General features: G+C 36.4%; 1 protein-coding gene across 1 annotated transcript in view; it reads left to right on the forward strand.

Moving 5' to 3' along the window:
- LOC128657507 (probable cation-transporting ATPase 13A4) overlaps positions 1–22,503 on the forward strand; it is a 252,157-nt gene that overhangs the window by 160,611 nt on the left and 69,043 nt on the right. The window contains exons 22-23 of the mRNA XM_053711874.1: positions 4,122–4,164; positions 5,039–5,148. Of these exons, the coding sequence (XP_053567849.1) occupies positions 4,122–4,164; positions 5,039–5,148 (153 nt within the window). The remainder of the gene's footprint in view (positions 1–4,121; positions 4,165–5,038; positions 5,149–22,503) is intronic.

The following is a 22,503-nucleotide window of genomic DNA, read 5'->3' on the forward strand; positions in this document are numbered from 1 at the left end:
CATTGAGTAAACTTTGACCCTGTACCTCACAGTCAGAAGACACATTACAGCCAATCAGCAGCAGACCCTCCCTCCCAGACCCTCCCACCTCCTGGACAGCATCCATTTTAGATTCATTCGGAAGCTGCATTCTTAGTGAGAGGAGGGACAGTGTAGCTGCTGCTGATTTAATAGGGAAATCGATAGCTAGGCTAGTGTATTCAGTGTCCACTACAGTCCTGAGGGACTCATCTGATCTCTACTGTTAGGACAGCACCCCAAAAAGCCCTTTTTAGGGCTAGAACATCAGTCTGCTTTTTTTTTCCTGTGTAATCTAATTGCAGTTGCCTGCCTGCCAGCGTGTGTGTCAGGCTTACAGCGTATACTGTGCCCACTTGCCCAGTGCCAACACTCATATCTGGTGTAACAGTAGTGTACATTTAAGGGGGGCTAAGGGGGATGCTACACCACAGCATATGTAAATATGCTATAAAAAATATTTTTTTAAAAAAAAACCTTTTATTTTAGTACTGGCAGACTTTCTGCCAGTACTTAAGATGGCGGGGACAATTGTGGGGGGGGGGGGGGGAAGGGAGCTGTTTGGGAGGGATCCGGGGGTCTGATGTGCCAGGTGGGAGGCTGATCTCTACACTAAAGCTAAAATTAACCCTGCAAGCTCCCTACAAACTACCTAATTAACCCCTTCACTGCTAGCCATAATACACGTGTGATGCGCAGCAGCATTTAGCGGCCTTCTAATTACCAGAAAGCAACGCCAAAGTCATATATGTCTGCTATTTCTGAACAAAGGGGATCCCAGAGAAGCATTTACAACCATTTGTGCCATAATTGCACAAGCTGTTTGTAAATAATTTCAGTGAGAAACCTAAAATTGCGAAATAATTAAAGTTTTTTTTAAATTTGATCGCATTTGGCGGTGAAATGGTGGCATGAAATAGACCAAAATGGGCCTAGATCAATACTTTGGGTTGTCTACTACACTACACTTAAGCTAAAATTAACTCTACAAGCTCCCTACATGCTCCCTAATTAACCCCTTCACTGCTGGGCATAAAACACGTGTGGTGCACAGTGGCATTTAGCACTCTTCTAATTACCAAAAAGCAACGCCAAAGCCATATAAGGCCTCGCTTCCATTGAGTCGTTAAAAATGGAGCCGTAAGCTACCGAAGCGGCCGACAGCTAAAAGTAATTTACGGCTGCATTTTAGTACCAGGTTTCCATTGAAAAGATTAGCGTGTTGCGCGCAGTCGCTCTTTTCGTATAGCTGTAAGTTAACGTTGTGTTAACGCTTCCATCTGACGTCGGATATCTTGAAAATCAATTAGTTGCTAAGGTAACCCGACCTTACGCTATAGAATTTACGTTTAACGTCCGTGCTTCTTACCTGTGATCGCCTCTCAAGAAAAATAAAAAAACACTTATCCATATTTTTAATAATCAAATACTATTTTCTAATATAATTATATTTAACACTTCATAAATATAAGTAATATTTATTGCTGCCCTAGGCATAGGTCTAGTTTGCATTCTGTAGATATGTTCTTGCATATATTATTATATTTAAATATATACTGATATTTCTATTAGAATATAAGTTCAACTATTTCTATACATGAGACAACAATAAATATTACTTATAACAATTTATTTCTACATTAAAACACTTGCATTATTTGCAAAATTTATAATTTCAATAGAAAATAGGTCTCAAAAAGCACAATTTTCCTCTTTTACACCTAGTTGAGCTGGGGGTAATATTTCTCAATGTATCGACAGCCTCCGAAATGTATTAACGGTTAGCGCTTTCATTGGAAACCTGGTATAATTTATCGATTAACGGCTTCTATTACTTTCTATGGGACGCGAAGATCTTTTCGGCAGCCGAAGTCCGGCTGCCGATATTGAGGTATAACGCGCCATTGGAAACAGTCGATAAACGATATCGCTTCCGACAGCATATTTATCGGTTTGCGAGTGCACGCAAACTGAATTACGACTCAATGGAAGCGAGGCCTAAGTCTGCTATTTCTGAACAAAGGGGATCCCAGAGAAGCATTTACAACCATTTATGCCATAATTGCATAAGTTGTTTGTAAATAGTTTCTGTGAGAAACCTAAAGTTTGTGAAAAAGTGAACAATTTTTTTTTATTTGATCGCATTTGGCGGTGAAATGGTGACATTAAATATACCAAAGTGGGCCTAGATCAATACTTTGGGTTGTTTACTACACTACACTTAAGCTAAAATTAACTCTACAAGCTCCCTACATGCTCCCTAATTAACCCCTTCACTGCTGGGCATAAAACACGTGTAGTGCGCAGTGGCATTTAGCACCCTTCTAATTACCAAAAAGCAACGCCAAAGCCATATAAGTCTGCTATTTCTGAACAAAGGGGATCACAGAGAACATTTAGAACCATTTATGCCATAATTGCATAAGTTGTTTGTAAATAGTTTCTGTGAGAAACCTAAAGTTTGTGAAAAAGTGAACAATTTTTTTTTATTTGATCGCATTTGGCGGTGAAATGGTGGCATTAAATATACCAAAATGGGCCTAGATCAATACTTTGGGTTGTCTACTACACTACACTTAAGCTAAAATTAACTCTACAAGCTCCCTACATGCTCCCTAATTAACCCCTTCACTGCTGGGCATAAAACACGTGTGGTGCGCAGTGGCATTTAGCAGCCTTCTAATTACCAAAAAGCAACGCCAAAGCCATATAAGTCTGCTATAATGGCATGTCTGGCACACAGTGTTGGGGCAAGGGTCCATCTGACCACTGATACCTGGTCTGCAAAGCATGGTCAGGGCAGGTATATCACCTACACTGCGCACTGTGAAGCGGGCGTAACCCTTACACTACCTGATTGATACAACATCATACCTGATGTTTTAAAGCACGTTATTCCAAACAATTTAGGAATGTTAGGTGATTTATGCCCTTTATGGATTAAAACCAGACTCTGCATCAACTATGTAATTTTCCATGGGAGTTTTGCCATGGATCCCCCTCCGGGCATGCCACAGTCCAGTTGTTAGTCCCCTTGAAACAACTTTTCCATCACTATTGTGGCCAGAAAGAGTCCCTGTGGGTTTTAAAATTCGCCTGCCTATTGAAGTCAATGGCGGTTCGCCCGGTTCGCCGGTTCGCAAACTTTTGCGGAAGTTAGCGTTCGCCGTTCGCGAACCCAAATTTTTATGTTTGCGACATCACTAGTGTCAGGCCACGCCCCCAACTCTCGATTTTTAATTTTAGACTCCTTTTACTATGGCACAGTAACATGCTGTTGTATTTTATTTGTTTTTAACTGTTCTATGTGACATACCTCCAATACTGGAGTTTAAGGGGTCAATTTATCAAGCTCCGTATGTCAATACGATCGGGTTGATTGACAACCCCATGCTAGTGGCCATAAATGCTGACAGAGTATGCTGTCGGCATTTATCGATGTGCGGCGGACATGATACGCTACATTGTATCATGTTCGTCTGCACATTAATAAATTGACCCCTAAGTGCATTGTTTGTGCACGAATATTGTTTTATTGTTGTCTGGCCGGCTGGCTGAAATAAAGGAAGATTACTTTGTCTGGTGGCTCTGACTCTCACAGTTTCTTCTCAGGAAGACTCCTGAATCTGTTCAGGCACTCAGTGGGGTGCAAGTGAAGATCATTCCGATAGGACGAGTATGTGATCAAGCACCCTGTGGAAACACTTTCTGACTACTTCATATGTTTGAGGATTTTATATGTGAGTGCACTCACTTTCCTTTCTCTGATTTTGCTTGGACACTGACATACTACACCAGGTGGCTGTTCTTGTTTTGTGGCTCCTCCCCTTCTTATCGTTTCATACATATACAGGCAAAAAGCTGAGAAATACCCCCATGTCATTCGCATGCTACAGTTAGCGCTCCACTCATAATCTAGCCCTAAATTGGAAAACTAGAAGAAAAGTGTTTGCCATATTATACAGATTAATTTATTGTTTTACTTGGTAACTCAATTTAATAATTTGAGTAATTTCCATAAATTCCCACAGCTAGAATGTATTCTGTAACCATAACAACATTAAATAAAGAATGCTATTAACTTGTGATTGTCTGTCTTGTAGTTATTATGCTGGCATGTGTGGAGATGGAGCCAATGACTGTGGTGTGAGTAAAGAGTTACCAGTCTAAAACATATCTATACTAAACAATTGATTGTTGTCCATTGTCTACAATTAAATAACTTATCATTATATAAATAATTGATATATAGAGTGTTCTTTAAAAACCCCCCCACAGATAACAACAATTCCATTATCTGTTATTAAAGGAACGCAAAACCTAAGAATTTTCAATCCTGACTAAAATTTTAAACAACTTTCCAACTTACTTCTATTATCTAATTTGCATTCTCTTGGTATCCTTTGTTGGAGAAGCAGCAATGCACTACTGGGAGCTAACTGAAAGCCAAGGACAAGCGGCATATATGTGCAACCACCAATCAGCACCTCCTGAGTCTACCTAGGTATCCTTTCAACAAAGAATATCAAGAGAACAAAACAAACTAGATAATAGAAGTAAATTGGAAAGATGTTTAAAATCACAATCTCTATCTGAATTATGAAAGAAAACATTGGGTTTTATGTACCTTTACGTTTGTTAAGTCTGGTCTTATGTACTTGTAAAGTGAAATACACTGATCAATAATAAATGCACTATAAATATATATAAATAAATAATGAATCCTAGTGAGATGAAGTCACAATCTCACTATACAACTTTGAGATAGATAAAAACAAGTTGGTGGGATTTATAAATTATAACTTATAATAGTATAGCTGCTAATGATTTTATTATAAATTAAAACATGAACTTTAAGCTAGTTCAAAGCTTAGCCTATTTTTAAATTAAGTTGACATTTGTTTAATGCACGTACTTTTATAAGCAGATGGTATGAATAGAAATCTTCTCTTGCTGTTGGTAAAAAAGTAAATTTAGCCTGATATTTTTATGATTTATGTTTTTTTTGCCTATTTTACAGGCTCTGAAAGTGGCACATGCAGGTATTTCTTTGTCTGAATTAGAGGCATCTGTGGCTTCTCCTTTTACATCCAAAACTACCAACATTGAATGTGTGCCAAAGCTAATCAAGTGAGTTCTTCTACAAACCGATACAAATTAATGTTGTCAATTTTAGAAGTCAAATCATACAATACATATAATGCGGAATGTCTGAAATTTGTATTAATTGGCTGCAACAAGCCTGTTATCATTCCATAGTTAAATGCATAATTCAAACACATAACTATGGGGTATTTTTGTATTGCTCAAAGGGACAGTAAAGCCAAAATGAAACTTTCCTGATTCAGACGTAACATGCAATTTTAAACAACTTTTCAATTTACATACAGAGAGAGAAGCGCTCTACCAGGAATGAACAACAGCTCAGTAGCTCGTTCTATGGCGATTTACCCCCTGGGAGCAGCCTCTTTTAGCTTTTTACAGAGGACACCTTTCCTGAAATATATCAGTCTGATCCTGCCTAACAAGGTCAGTCCAGCCCAATATACCAGGCAATCGTATGAACAAGGACATTTTCAACTTACTTCTATTATCTAATCAGCTTTATTCTCTTGGCATCCATAGTTGAAAAGCCTACAGAGGTAGTCTCAGGAGCACCAATACACTACTGTGAGCTAGCTGCTGATCAGTGGCTTCCCATACTTGTCTCTTATCACTGGTTACCCAATGTGTTAAACTGTTCCCAGTAGTGCATTGCTGCTCGTTCAACAAAAGATATCAAGACAATTAAGCAACTTATCAGCAACAGATAATAGAAGTAAATTAGAAAGTTGTTTAAAATTGTATTTTCTATTTGAATCATAACATTTTTATGGGGGGGGGGTGTTCATGTCATTTTAATGGAAGTTTGAAACTTAAAATCTGGTCTGCTCCCCAGATGCTGTATCCAAACAGGACAGCAATATGTCTGCACCTCCTTACCTCTTTCATTTAAAGGGACAGTCTACACCAGAATTTTTATTGTTTTAAAAGATAGATAATCCCTTTATTACCCATTTCCCAGTTTTGCATAACCAACACAGTTATAATAATATACTTTTAACCTCTGTGATTATCTTGTATCTAAGCCTCTGCAAACTGCCCCTTTTTTCAGTTCTTTTGACAGACTTGCAGTCTAGCCAATCAGTGCCAGCTCCCAGATTACTTCACGTGCACAAGCACAGTGTTATCTATATGAAATATGTGAACTAACACCCTCTAGTGGTGAAAAACTGTTAAAATGCAATCTGAAAGAGGTGGACTTCAAGGTCTAATAAATTAGCATATGAACCTCCTAGGTTAAGCTTTCAACTAAGAATACCAAGAGAAGAAAGCAAAATTGGTGATAAAAGTAAATTGGAAAATTGTTTAAAATTACATGCTCTATCTGAATCATGAAAGTTTATTTTGGCCTAGACTGTCCATTTAAGTGAAACATCCCACAATTTGTGAGTGGGGAGATAACACTTTGAATTCCTATTACTCAGGCATTTCAACCCTTAATGACATTATTTTTCCTTGAAATAATACCTTAAATGTTTTTAAGAACCTAACTTTTCTGTCATTTAATTCCTCTAAATATTTAAATGACATATATAAGGAAACTGAATTTTCATGTATAGATGCAGGCATACTAACTATTTTTTATGGTTAGGAGATTTTAGAATGAGCTAATATCTAGCATTTAAGAATATATAAATATATTAGACATGTGCAGCACGGAATAATGTGGTTCCGACAAATATTTGTGTGCTGCATTATTCAGAATTTGTTTTGTTTAAAATGAAATGACTATTAAATATTCCTTAATATTAACATTCTTTTTCTTTAAAACGAACGTAAATGTTATTTTGCTGCAGGTGTCACAGTGTAACCCATAGGTTAAAATATTTACTTATAGCTCCCTGGGGAGCTGCGCAAATCCGACCCTTCTTCACAGAGTCCAGGTCCGCACTAATAGGAAAATTAGAGCAGCAGATGTTAGAGCCTGTGCTAAAGGACCTTTATCTTTAGTGCAGGCTCTGGGATCTGCCGCAATAATCCTCCTATTAACGTGGCCTGGACTCTGTGAAGAAGATCGGATTAGCGCAGATCCCCAGGGAGCTATAGGTATTAAACCTAATTTTAAGGATGAATTTCATTAGTATATATTCATTATTCTTTAAATTCTTTAATGTATTCATTTGGATATTAGTTTTGTTTAAACAAAATGAATATTAAATTTTCATAACAGATTTGCATTTGTGCACACTTCTTGTATATATATATATATATATATATATATATAAAACGTCAGCAAAGGTAGTAGCACTGCTGGTAAAGTAATAGGTCCAAAAAGCCCACGCTGCCCTGGGTGCACTTCAGTAGTAAATATAATTCCAAGTAAGTATAAAACCATACTGTCAGGTGCACATGGACTAAAGGCACCTGACAGTATGGTTTTGTTTTTATTTGGTGCACACGACGCTCGCAACTGAGCGTCCGGTTGCCATGATGATACACGTGACATGAGCATCACGTGACACATGGTAACTTACGGGATGCGGCCGTGAACGCTGTGTTTGGTGTTAGATCTGCAGGACTATAAAGGGGGTAAGTTTATACTGTTTTACTATGCTTATTTTGACAATGGGGGAAACCCCGAAACGTTAATAAATACTTTGTATTTCTTTGGAACAAGACCCTGTGAGTGACTTCCTTATCATTTGAATTATTTATATATATATATATATATATATATATATATATATATATATATGTAATTGCATAAGTAATTATCCTCATGTGCACATGATACCAAATGATTTAGAGTGGGAAACTGATAAGGGCAGGTGAAACAGGCTACATTTGGCAACACAAAAGTGTAAGTAATTTTGCAGATTTTTGGAAATTTTATTAAAATACTTCTAAGCTTTTTTTTTTACACTTTTTTTCACACACTGTTTTACCTCAGTTGACCCTTTTTTAATATGCACATAACTCAAAGGGCAAGATTACAAGTCACGCATTATGAGTTTTCCTCATGCGATGTGGTCTTTTCGCTATCAATTTCCATTGCGCAGCTATGACAAGTTTTGAAAAATCACAGTTACAAAGTACACTTACACTCATTAACATTGCCTATTAAAAATTATTTTAAAAAAATAATGCGCACAAAAGTTATAAGGGCTCAAAGAAATGAGATCTCGGGTGTTAGAAAAAAAGCTGACAAAGGGATTTTACATTGACATACATACACATACATAGAGAAACATGGATTTATATGTATAGACATATGTTTAACAATGGAGATAATAAAAAGATTTTACATTACAATCTTATGCACATTAAATAATTTATCTCAGAGGGATTTTCAATGTGATATTGAAGTTACTGTCAGCTATGCAACTGGGGTGTCTATGGCTAATCTGGATGAGACAGTGGGAATGTTATGGATTATGAATGGGCCTTTATATAGATTTGTTTGTCATACACTCTGGCTGATCTATAGAAAGGGATCCTCCAATAAACTTTTTTGTTTTACTGATGTGACAAAAAAAAACAACTGATTGCTCTCAATCGGCTACATTATAAGTTTTGCGGTACAGCTATACTGCTGAAAAATTGGCCATTGCGCGTAGAATGGCCAGTAATGCATTTTATGAGTCACGGCGGTATAGCTATACCACAAGCATTTTAGCCTGTAACGCAACGTCTATTCCTCACTCAAATAGAATGACATGAGTGTGGGATTTTCATTGCGCCTGTATTATAGGTTGTGCGGTCCGGCTAAAATGCTTGCCTTACAGCCTATACCGAGACGATCCATACCGCCATCTGAAAGCAGTAGTTATGGATTTTGCGAAACAAAAATGTTACAAAGTACACTATAACACCCATAAACTACCTATTAACCCCTAAACCGCCACCCTCCCGCATCGCAAACACTATAATACATTTATTAACCCCTAATTTGCCACCCACACGACTATTAAATAAACCTATTAACCCCTAATCCGCCAACACTAAATAAACCTCTAGAAGAACTAATTGTATAAGGAATACAATAGAATTCACAGCAGAGATTGCCACAGAGGGGTCCAGCAGGAGCAGCTCCGTCTCTCCTGTCTGCCGTTTTTTAATTAGCTTACCCTTGTCTAACTGACAGTATTCTCTAATAATAGTTTTCTTCAGGTGCCTGCATAGAATATAAGCGATAAAAGTTAAACCAGCCCTCGGATTGTAAGGGCTTAATTTACTTTAGATATTTGCCTGCAGGCACTTAGTAATTATATGATATTTCAGTATAATAATTATTACAAGACGGGGTTTAAGTGTTTTTAAACTTTCTTTTCGCTACTTTTGTGTGAATGTGGGTTCCTAGATATATTAATAAAGATATTAAAGTATGAATGACATGGAACTTTTTAAAAAAATACTAAAATATTTGAGATAATCCTTATCTGAATCTTCTATTTGGAGTTTATATAATATCCATGTTGTGGCAATCTCTGCTGTGAATTCTATTGTATTCCTTATACAATTAGTTCTTCTAGTTGTTTAGTTCTGTCTCTGAGATTCCACATCAGACATGGATCCCACTTGGTAATATTGTATATAACATATAGATACTTATATATGTGTTGTAATTCTAATACAAGGGACTATTTCTGTTAAATACTTAACTCCAATTAAATCCCCCCCAAAACCTTTAATACTAAATAAACCTATTAGCCCCTAATTCAAATCAGCTAATAGAATTTTAGTAGATCTCATCTTATTGGCTGTTATGAACAGCCAAAAGGATTTCAGAAGCTCTCATCCTATTGGCTGATTTGAATTTGAAGAATCAAATCAGCCAATAGGAATGCAAGGTACGCCATTTTGAAACGGGTACCTTGCATTCAACTTCAGTGTACGGCAGTGACCGTATGGAAAGGACGCTCCGCGCAGGATATCTTCACCCTCCAGGATAGCTCCGATGATGAATATAGAAGACATCCTCAAGATGGATGAAGGTGTCGCCGACTGGATGAAGAGTTCTCACCACCTGGATGAAGATGGATGTTCCGGAATTCAGGAACCGTGAGTAGATTTTATGGGGTTAGTGTTAGTTTTTTTTTAATTCTTTTGGGTGGGTTTTTTTTTAGATTAGGGATGGGCACTTGTAAAAGAGCTGAATGCCCTATTAAGGGCAGTAAAAGAGCTGAATGCCCTTTCAAGGGCAATGCCCATACAAATGCCCCTTTTCGGGGCAATGAGCAGTTTTTTTAGAGTTTTCATATAGGATTTTTTAGAGTTAGGTTTTATTATTTTGGGGAGTTGGTTGGGTGGGGGGGATTACTTTGAGGGGGGTTTAGTAATTTTTTAAGGTAAAAGAGCTGTTTAAGTTAGGGCAATGTCCTACAAAAAGCCCTTTTAAGAGCTATTGGTAGTTTATTGTAGGTTAGGGGGTGTTTTTTTTTAAATTTATTTGTTTTTTTTATAGGGCCATTAGATTAGGTGTAATTGTTTTTATTTTTGAAAATTTTGTTTATTATTTTTGTAATCTTAAAGTTTTTTATTTTTCATAATTTAGTGTTTATTATTTTTTGTAATTTTAGATTTTTTAAATTTTTTCATAGTGTTAGGTTTTTTTAAATTTGTAATTTAGATTTTTTAATTGGTAGATTTTTTTTATTTTATTAGAATAGTTATGTAAAGTTAATTTATAGACATGTGCACGGCTAAAAAATTCGGTTCGTTTTCGGTTCGGATCGATTCGGACTTTTCAAATTTCGTTTCGGATCAAATCGGATTCGGCAAAATTTGAATAAATTTGTTTCGGATTTATTCGGATCCGAATAAATTCGTTTCGGATTTATTCGGATTCGGCTGAATTCGGTTCTATTCCGTTCCGAAATTCGGTATGTTTTTAGTACACTAACACCCATTAGTACACTAAGTCACTAACACCCATAAACTACCTATGAATCACTAAACCGAGGCCCCCCCACATCGCAAACCCTATAATAACATTATTTAACACCTAATCTGCCGATCGGATATCGCCGCAACCTACATTATAGCTATTAACCCCTAATCTGCTGTCCCTAACACCGCCGACCCCTACATTATAGTTATTAACCCCTAATCTGCCCCCCCCAACGTCGCCGCAATCTAACTACAAGTATTAACCCCTAATCTGCCGACCCGATATCGCCGCCGCCTACATTATAGCTATTAACCCCTAATCTGCTGTCCCTAACACCGCCGACCCCTACATTATAGTTATTAACCCCTAATCTGCCCCCCCCAACGTCGCCGCAATCTAACTACAAGTATTAACCCCTAATCTGCTGACCCGATATCGCCGCCGCCTACATTATAGCTATTAACCCCTAATCTGCTGTCCCTAACACCGCCGACCCCTACATTATAGTTATTAACCCCTAATCTGCCCCCCCAACGTCGCCGCAATCTAACTACAAGTATTAACCCCTAATCTGCCGACCCGATATCGCCGCCACCTACATTATAGCTATTAACCCCTAATCTGGTGTCCCTAACACCGCCGACCCCTACATTATAGTTATTAACCCCTAATCTGCCTCCCCCCAACGTCGCCACAATCTAACTACAAGTATTAACCCCTAATCTGCCGACCGCAAATCACCGCCACTATAATAAATGTATTAACCCCTAAACCGCCGCACTCCCGCCTCGCAAACACTATAATACATTTTATTAACCCCTAATCTGCCCTCTCTAACATCGCCACCACCTACCTACAATTATTAACCCCTAATCTCCCGCCCCCAACGTCGCCGCTACTATAATAAGGTTATTAACCCCTAAACCTAAGTCTAACCCTAACACTAACACCCCCTAACTTAAATATAATTTAAATAAAACGAAATAAGTTTACTATAGTTAAATAAATGAATCCTATTTAAAACTAAAGACTTACCTGTAAAATAAACCCTAATATAGCTACAATATAACTAATAGTTACATTGTAGCTATTTTAGGATTTATTTTTATTTTACAGGCAACTTTGTATTTATTTTAACTAGGTACAATAGTTATTAAATAGTTAATAACTATTTAATAACTACCTAGCTAAAATAAATACAAATTTACCTGTAAAATAAATCCTAACCTAAGTTACAATTACACCTAACACTACACTATCATTAAATTAACTAAATAAATGAATCATATTTAAAACAAAATACTTACCTGTAAAATAAACCCTAAGATAGCTGCAATATAACTAATAGTTACATTGTAGCTATTTTAGCATTTATATTTATTTTACAGGCAACTTTGTATTTATTTTAACTAGGTACAAAAGCTATTAAATAGTTATTGACTAATTAATAGCTACCTAGTTAAAATAATTACAAAATTACCTGTAAAATAAATCCTAACCTAAGTTACAATTAAACCTAACACTACACTGTCATTAAATAAATTAACTACAAGTACCTACAATTATCTACAATTAAATAAACTAAAGTACAAAAAAACCCCACTAAATTACAAAAATAACCAAACACTAAATTACAAAAAATAAAAAAATATTACAAGAATTTTAAACTAATTACACCTAATCTAAGCCCCCTAATAAAATAACAAAGCCCCCCAAAATAAAAAAAATGCCCTACCCTATACTAAATTACAAAAGTTAACAGCTCTATTACCTTACCAGCCCTGAACAGGGCCCTTTGCGGGGCATGCCCCAAAGAAAACAGCTCTTTTGCCTGTAAAAAAAAAACACAATCCCCCCCCCCACATTACAACCCACCACCCACATACCCCTACTCTAACCCAAACCCCCCTTAAATAAACCTAACACTACCCCCCTGAAGATCTCCCTACCTTGAGTCGTGTTCACCCAGCCGGGCCGAAGTCTTCATCCGATGGGGCAGAAGAGGACATCCAGACCGGCAGAAGTCTTCATCCAAGCGGGGCAAGAAGAGGTCTTCCATCCATCATACAAGTACCAAAATACAAACAAACACTAAATTACCAAAAATAATAAAATATTACAATAATTTTAAACTAATTACACCTAATCTAAGCCCCCGACTAGCTATTAATATAGCTTCAATATAACTAATAGTTACATTGTAGCTATTTTAGGATTTATATTTATTTTACAGGCAACTTTGTATTTATTTTAACTAGGTACAATAGTTATTAAATAGTTAATAACTATTTAATAACTACCTAGCTAAAATAAATACAAATTTACCTGTAAAATAAATCATAACCTAAGTTACAATTACACCTAACACTACACTATCATTAAATTAACTAAATAAATGAATCCTATATAAAACTAAAGACTTACCTGTAAAATAAACCCTAATATAGCTGCAATATAACTAATAGTTACATTGTAGCTATTTTAGCATTTATATTTATTGTACAGGCAACTTTGTATTTATTTTAACTAGGTTCAATAGCTATTAAATAGATATTGACTATTTAATAGCTACCTAGTTAAAATAATTACAAAATTACCTGTAAAATAAATCCTAACCTAAGTTACAATTAAACCTAACACTACACTATCATTAAATAAATTAACTACAAGTACCTACAATTAAATACAATTAAAAAAACTAAACTAAAGTACAAAAACCCCCCCACTAAATTACAAAAAATAAAAAAATATTACAAGAATTTTAAACTAATTACACCTAATCTAAGCCCCCTAATAAAATAACAAAGCCCCCCAAAATAAAAAAAAATGCCCTACCCTATACTAAATTACAAAAGTTAACAGCTCTATTACCTTACCAGCCCTGAACAGGGCCTTTTGCGGGGCATGCCCCAAAGAAAACAGCTCTTTTGCCTGTTAAAAAAAAACACAATACCCCCCCCACATTACAACCCACCACCCACATACCCCTACTCTAACCCAAACCCCCCTTAAATAAACCTAACACTACCCCCCTGAAGATCTCCCTACCTTGAGTCGTGTTCACCCAGCCGGGCCGAAGTCTTCATCCGATGGGGCAGAAGAGGACATCCAGACCGGCAGAAGTCTTCATCCAAGCGGGGCAAGAAGAGGTCTTCCATCCATCAGAAAAGTACAAAAAAATAAACAAACACTAAATTAGAAAGAATAATAAAATATTACAATAATTTTAAACTAATTACACCTAATCTAAGCCCCCTACTAGCTATTAATATAGCTACAATATAACTAATAGTTACATTGTAGCTATTTTAGGATTTATATTTATTTTACAGGCAACTTTGTATTTATTTTAACTAGGTACAATAGCTATTAAATAGTTAATAACTATTTAATAACTACCTAGCTAAAATAAATAAAAATTTACCTGTAAAATAAACCCTAACCTAAGTTACAATTACACCTAACACTACACTGTCATTAAATTAACTAAATAAATTAATCCTATATAAAACTAAATACTTACCTGTAAAATAAACCCTAATATAGCTACAATATAACTAATAGTTACATTGTAGCTATTTTAGCATTTATATTTATTTTACAGGCAACTTTGTATTTATTTTAACTAGGTACAATAGCTATTAAATAGATATTTACTGTTTAATAGCTACCTAGTTAAAATAATTACAAAATTACCTGTAAAATAAATCCTAACCTAAGTTACTATTAAACCTAACACTACACTATCATTAAATAAATTAACTACAAGTACCTACAATTAAATACAATGAAATAAACTAAACTAAAGTAAAAAACAAACAAACACTAAATTACAAAAAATAAAAAAAATTACAAGAATTTTAAACTAATTACACCTATTCTAAGCCCCCTAATAAAATAACAAAGCCCCCCAAAATAAAAAAATGCCCTACTATATACTAAATTACAAAAGTAATCAGCTCTATTACCTTACCAGCCCTGAACAGGGCCTTTTGCGGGGCATGCCCCAAAGAAAACAGCTCTTTTGCCTGTAAAAAAAAACACAATACCCCCCCCCCCACATTACAACCCACCACCCACATACCCCTACTCTAACCCAAACCCCCCTTAAATAAACCTAACACTACCCCCCTGAAGATCTCTCTACCGTGTCTTCACCCAGCGGGCCGAAGTCTTCATCCGATCAGGCAGAAGAGGACATCCAGACCGGCAGAAGTCTTCATCCAAGCGGGGCAAGAAGAGGTCTTCCATCTATCAGAAGTCTTGATCCAGGCGGCATCTTCTCTGTTCATCCATCCGGAGCGGAGCGGCAGCATCCTGAAGACATCCCACGCAGAGCATCCTCTTCTTTCTTGATCCGACGACTAGGTGACTGTACCTTTAAGTGACGTCATCCAAGATGGCGTCCCTTGAATTCCGATTGGCTGATAGGATTCTATCAGCCAATCGGAATTAAGGTAGGAAAAATCTGATTGGCTGATTCAATCAGCCAATCAGATTCAAGTTCAATCCGATTGGCTGATCCAATCAGCCAATCAGATTGAGCTCGCATTCTATTGGCTGATCGGAACAGCCAATAGAATGCGAGGTCAATCTGATTGGCTGATTCCATCAGCCAATCGGATTGAACTTGAATCTGATTGGCTGATTGAATCAGCCAATCAGATTTTTCCTACCTTAATTCCGATTGGCTGATAGAATCCTATCAGCCAATCGGAATTCAAGGGACGCCACCTAGTCGTTCAAGGGTACAGTCACCTAGTCGTCGGATCAAGAAAGAAGAGGATGCTCTGCGTGGGATGTCTTCAGGATGCTGCCGCTCCGCTCCCGATGGATGAACAGAGAAGATGCCGCCTGGATCAAGACTTCTGATGGATGGAAGACCTCTTCTTGCCCCGCTTGGATGAAGACTTCTGCCGGTCTGGATGTCCTCTTCTGCCCGATCGGATGAAGACTTCGACCCGCTGGGTGAAGACACGGTAGAGAGATCTTCAGGGGGTAGTGTTAGGTTTATTTAAGGGGGGTTTGGGTTAGAGTAGGGGTATGTGGGTGGTGGGTTGTAATGTGGGGGGGGGTATTGTGTTTTTTTTTACAGGCAAAAGAGCTGTTTTCTTTGGGGCATGCCCCGCAAAAGGCCCTGTTCAGGGCTGGTAAGGTAATAGAGCTGATTACTTTTGTAATTTAGTATAGGGTAGGGCATTTTTTTATTTTGGGGGGCTTTGTTATTTTATTAGGGGGCTTAGATTAGGTGTAATTAGTTTAAAATTCTTGTAATTTTTTTTATTTTTTGTAATTTAGTGTTTTGTTTTTTTTTACTTTAGTTTAGTTTATTTCATTGTGTTTAATTGTAGGTACTTGTAGTTAATTTATTTAATGATAGTGTAGTGTTAGGTTTAATAGTAACTTAGGTTAGGATTTATTTTACAGGTAATTTTGTAATTATTTTAACTAGGTAGCTATTAAACAGTAAATATCTATTTAATAGCTATTGTACCTAGTTAAAATAAATACAAAGTTGCCTGTAAAATAAATATAAATGCTAAAATAGCTACAATGTAACTATTAGTTATATTGTAGCTATATTAGGGATTATTTTACGGGTAAGTATTTAGTTTTATATAGGATTAATTTATTTAGTTAATTTAATGACAGTGTAGTGTTAGGTGTAATTGTAACTTAGGTTAGGGTTTATTTTACAGGTAAATTTGTATTTATTTTAGCTAGGTAGTTATTAAATAGTTATTAACTATTTAATAGCTATTGTACCTAGTTAAAATAAATACAAAGTTGCCTGTAAAATAAATATAAATCCTAAAATAGCTACAATGTAACTATTAGTTATATTGTAGCTATATTAATAGCTAGTAGGGGGCTTAGATTAGGTGTAATTAGTTTAAAATTATTGTAATATTTTATTATTTTTGCTAATTTAGTGTTTGTTTGTTTTTTTGTACTTTTCTGATGGATGGAAGACCTCTTCTTGCCCCGCTTGGATGAAGACTTCTGCCGGTCTGGATGTCCTCTTCTGCCCCATCGGATGAAGACTTCGGCCCGGCTGGGTGAACACGACTCAAGGTAGGGAGATCTTCAGGGGGGTAGTGTTAGGTTTATTTAAGGGGGGTTTGGGTTAGAGTAGGGGTATGTGGGTGGTGGGTTGTAATGTGGGGGGGGGGATTGTGTTTTTTTTTTACAGGCAAAAGAGCTGTTTTCTTTGGGGCATGCCCCGCAAAGGGCCCTGTTCAGGGCTGGTAAGGTAATAGAGCTGTTAACTTTTGTAATTTAGTATAGGTTAGGGCATTTTTTTTTATTTTGGGGGGCTTTGTTATTTTATTAGGGGGCTTCGATTAGGTGTAATTAGTTTAAAATTCTTGTAATATTTTTTTATTTTTTGTAATTTAGTGGGGGGGGGTTTGTACTTTAGTTTAGTTTTTTTAATTGTATTTAATTGTAGGTACTTGTAGTTAATTTATTTAATGATAGTGTAGTGTTAGGTTTAATTGTAACTTAGGTTAGGATTTATTTTACAGGTAATTTTGTAATTATTTTAACTAGGTAGCTATTAAATAGTCAATATCTATTTAATAGCTATTGAACCTAGTTAAAATGAATACAAAGTTGCCTGTACAATAAATATAAATGCTAAAATAGCTACAATGTAACTATTAGTTATATTGCAGCTATATTAGGGTTTATTTTACAGGTAAGTCTTTAGTTTTATATAGGATTCATTTATTTAGTTAATTTAATGATAGTGTAGTGTTAGGTGTAATTGTAACTTAGGTTATGATTTATTTTACAGGTAAATTTGTATTTATTTTAGCTAGGTAGTTATTAAATAGTTATTAACTATTTAATAACTATTGTACCTAGTTAAAATAAATACAAAGTTGCCTGTAAAATACATATAAATCCTAAAATAGCTACAATGTAACTATTAGTTATATTGAAGCTATATTAATAGCTAGTAGGGGGCTTAGATTAGGTGTAATTAGTTTAAAATTATTGTAATATTTTATTATTTTTGGTAATTTAGTGTTTGTTTGTATTTTGGTACTTGTATGATGGATGGAAGACCTCTTCTTGCCCCGCTTGGATGAAGACTTCTGCCGGTCTGGATGTCCTTTTCTGCCCCATCGGATGAAGACTTCGGCCCGGCTGGGTGAACACGACTCAAGGTAGGGAGATCTTCAGGGGGGTAGTGTTAGGTTTATTTAAGGGGGGTTTGGGTTAGAGTAGGGGTATGTGGGTGGTGGGTTGTAATGTGGGGGGGGGGATTGTGTTTTTTTTTTACAGGCAAAAGAGCTGTTTTCTTTGGGGCATGCCCCGCAAAGGGCCCTGTTCAGGGCTGGTAAGGTAATAGAGCTGTTAACTTTTGTAATTTAGTATAGGGTAGGGCATTTTTTTTTATTTTGGGGGGGCTTTGTTATTTTATTAGGGGGCTTAGATTAGGTGTAATTAGTTTAAAATTATTGTAATATTTTTTTATTTTTTGTAATTTAGTGGTTTTTTATTTTTTGTAATTTAGTGGGGGGGTTTTGTACTTTAGTTTATTTAATTGTAGATAATTGTAGGTACTTGTAGTTAATTTATTTAATGATAGTGTAGTGTTAGGTTTTATTGTTACTTAGGTTAGGATTTATTTTACAGGTAATTTTGTAATTATTTTAACTAGGTAGCTATTAATTAGTCAATAACTATTTAATAGCTATTGTACCTAGTTAAAATAAATACAAAGTTGCCTGTAAAATAAATATAAATGCTAAAATAGCTACAATTTAACTATTAGTTATATTGCAGCTATATTAGGGTTTATTTTACAGGTAAGTATTTAGTTTTAAATATGATTCATTTATTTAATGATAGTGTAGTGTTAGGTGTAATTGTAACTTAGGTTAGGATTTATTTTACAGGTAAATTTGTATTTATTTTAGCTAGGTAGTTATTAAATAGTTATTAACTATTTAATAACTATTGTACCTAGTTAAAATAAATACAAAGTTGCCTGTAAAATAAAAATAAATCCTAAAATAGCTACAATGTAACTATTAGTTATATTGCAGCTATCTTAGGGTTTATTTTACAGGTAAGTCTTTAGTTTTAAATAGGATTCATTTATTTAACTATAGTAAATTTATTTCGTTTTATTTAAATTATATTTAAGTTAGGGGGTGTTAGTGTTAGGGTTAGACTTAGGTTTAGGGGTTAATAACCTTATTATAGTAGCGGCGACGTTGGGGGCGGGAGATTAGGGGTTAATATTTGTAGGTAGGTGGCGGCGATGTTAGGGAGGGCAGATTAGGGGTTAATAAAATGTATTATAGTGTTTGCGAGGCGGGAGTGCGTCGGTTTAGGGGTTAATACATTTATTATAGTTGCGGCGATTTGCGGTCGGCAGATTAGGGGTTAATACTTGTAGTTAGATTGTGGCGACGTTGGGGGGAGGCAGATTAGGGGTTAATAACTATAATGTAGGGGTCGGCGGTGTTAGGGACACCAAATTAGGGGTTAATAGCTATAATGTAGGCGGCGGCGATATCGGGTCGGCAGATTAGGGGTTAATACTTGTAGTTAGATTGCGGTGACGTTGGGGGGGGCACATTAGGGGTTAATAACTATAATGTAGGGGTCGGCGGTGTTAGGGACAGCAGATTAGGGGTTAATAGCTATAATGTAGGCGGCGGCGATATCGGGTCGGCAGATTAGGGGTTAATACTTGTAGTTAGATTGCGGCGACGTTGGGGGAGGCAGATTAGGGGTTAATAACTATAATGTAGGGGTCGGCGGTGTTAGGGACAGCAGATTAGGGGTTAATAGTTATAATGTAGGTGGCGGCGATATCGGGTCGGCAGATTAGGGGTTAATACTTGTAGTTAGATTGCGGCGACGTTGGGGGGGGCAGATTAGGGGTTAATAACTATAATGTAGGGGTCGGCGGTGTTAGGGACAGCAGATTAGGGGTTAATAGTTATAATGTAGGTGGCGGCGATATTCGGTCGGCAGATTAGGGGTTAATAAAATAATGCAGGTGTCAGCGATAGCGGGGGCGGCAGATTAGGGGTTAATAAGTGTTAGATTAGGGGTGTTTAGAGACTCGGGGTACATGTTAGGGTGTTAGGTGCAGACTTAGTGTTTCCCCATAGGAAACAATGGGGCTGCGGTGTTAGTTTTTTTTCAGCCGAAACTCCCATTGTTTCCTATGGGGAAATGCCGAATTTTAACGAGCTAATTCGGATTTATTCGGAGATACGGCAGCTATTTCGGATTCATTCGGTAGATTCGGAAGTATTTTAATTCGGAAATCCGAATCGATCCGAATATCCGAATTTACCGAATTTACCGAATTTACGAATTAATAAGAAACGAACCGCACATGTCTATTAATTTATAGTTTAAACTTAGTTTTTTTCTATTTCACAGGTAAGTATATAATTTATTTTAAGATAGTTATATTATAATTTTAATTTAAAGTTAGGGGGGTGTTAGGCTTAGAAGTTAATAGTTTAATTTAGTGTTTTGCGATGTGGGGGGGGGCATCGGTTTAGATGGTAATAGGTTTAGTTTAGTAGTTACGATGTGGGGGGCTGGAGGTTTAGGGGTTAATAGGTGTATTTAGGTGTTGGCGATGTCGGGGGTGGGGAATTAGGGGTTAATAACTTTTATTAGTGTCGGCAATGTCGGGGAGCGGCGGAATAGGGGTTAATAACTTTTATTAGTGTCTGCAATGTCAGAGGCGGCGGATTAGGGGTGTTTAGACTTGGGGTTTATGTTAGGGTTTTAGGTTTAAACGTAACTTTTTTCCCCATACACATCAATGGGGTTGCGTTACGGCAATCTCCATTCCACGATCGCAGGTGTTTTTTTCAAACACTCTCTCCTCATTGAGGTCTATGGGGGAAAGCGTGCACAAGCACGTAAACTTAGCCTTTGGATTTTGTGCGGTATGTAGCTTTACGCACCATACTGCACAGCACAGGGAGGTTTTTCAGTAACTCGTTATGGCAGCGATATGGACATTGCAATAACGCAATTTTTTGGCGTTATTTTCGCACCCTGTTTAGCGCAAAACTCGTAATCTAGTTGAATGGGAGTAAAACATTTTCTTTCATGTAATTGGCAAGAGTCCATGAGCTAGTGACGTATGGGATATACAATCCTACCAGGAGGGGGAAAGTTTCCCAAACCTCAAAATGCCTAGAAATACACCCCCCACCACACCCACAATTCAGTTTTACAAACTTTGCATCCTATGGAGGTGGTGAAGTAAGTTTGTGCTAGATTTCTACGTTGATATGCGCTTCGCAGCATGCTGAAGCCCGGTTTTCCTCTCAGAGTGCAGTGAATGACAGAGGGATGTGAAGGGAGTATTACCTATTGAATGCAATGGTCATTCTAATGGGGATCTATTTCATAGGTTCTCTGTTATCGGTCGTAGAGATTCTTCTCCTACCTCCCTTTTTTTCGACGATATACTCTTATATACCATTACCTCTACTGATTCTCGTTTCAGTACTGGTTTGGCTATCTGCTATATGTAGATGAGTGTCTTTTGGTAAGTATGTTTTCTTTTATTTAAGACACTCTCAGCTATGGTTTGGCACTTTTTATGTAAAGTTCTAAATATATGTTTTTATACTTATATTTGCCATGATTCAGGTTAATCAGTATATTTCCTTTTTACAGACTGTCAGTTTCATTTTTGGGAAATGCATATGAATAATTTTTTTTCTTACCTGAAAATTTTTCAATTGTCTTTCTTTCTAAATTGCGGGCTGTTAGGCTTGCGGGAGCGCAAAATGCTATAATTTATTGTGTATTTCTTGGCGCAAGACTTTTTTGGCACGAGAATTACGTTTGTTGACGTTATGACGTCATTTCCGACGTCTTAGTTGGCGCCGAGAGTTTTCACATAGTTGCGTCATCTATTATGCTCGTGTTTGTTGCAGACGTTTTTGGCGCCAAAAAATATTTTGTCAATTGTGGGCGTCATACTTGGTGCCAGATTTTTTTACATTATTTAAGTCATTATTTCTTTTTGCTTCTGGTTTCCAGAAGCTTATTCTGTTTGCATTTTTTTCCATTCCTGAATCTGTCATATAAGGAAATTGATAATTTTGCTTTATATGTTGTTTTTTTCTATTTACATATTGCAAGATGTCTCAAACTGACCCTGTCTCAGAATCTACTTCTGGAATGCTGCTGCCTGAGTGCATTTGTTGTAAACTTGTGGTAACTGTTCCTCCGGCTGTGGTTTGTGTTAGTTGTCATGATAAACCTTTTAAAGCAGACAATATTTCCATTAGTAGTAATCCATTACCTGTTGTTGTTCCTTCAACATCTAATGTTCAGGATATTCCTGTTAGAAGGCCCTGTCTGTTATTCCACCTTCTAATAAACGTAAAAGGTCTTTTAAAACTTCTAATAAATTCGAAGAATTTTTAAATGACCAACAGCATTCTGATTTATCTATCTCTGATGAGGATCTATCTGGTTCAGAAGATTCTGCCTCAGATATTGACACTGACAAGACTTCATATTTATTTAAAATGGAGTAT

The sequence above is a fragment of the Bombina bombina genome, chromosome 4 (assembly GCF_027579735.1).
Source record: "Bombina bombina isolate aBomBom1 chromosome 4, aBomBom1.pri, whole genome shotgun sequence".
NCBI lineage: Eukaryota > Metazoa > Chordata > Amphibia > Anura > Bombinatoridae > Bombina > Bombina bombina.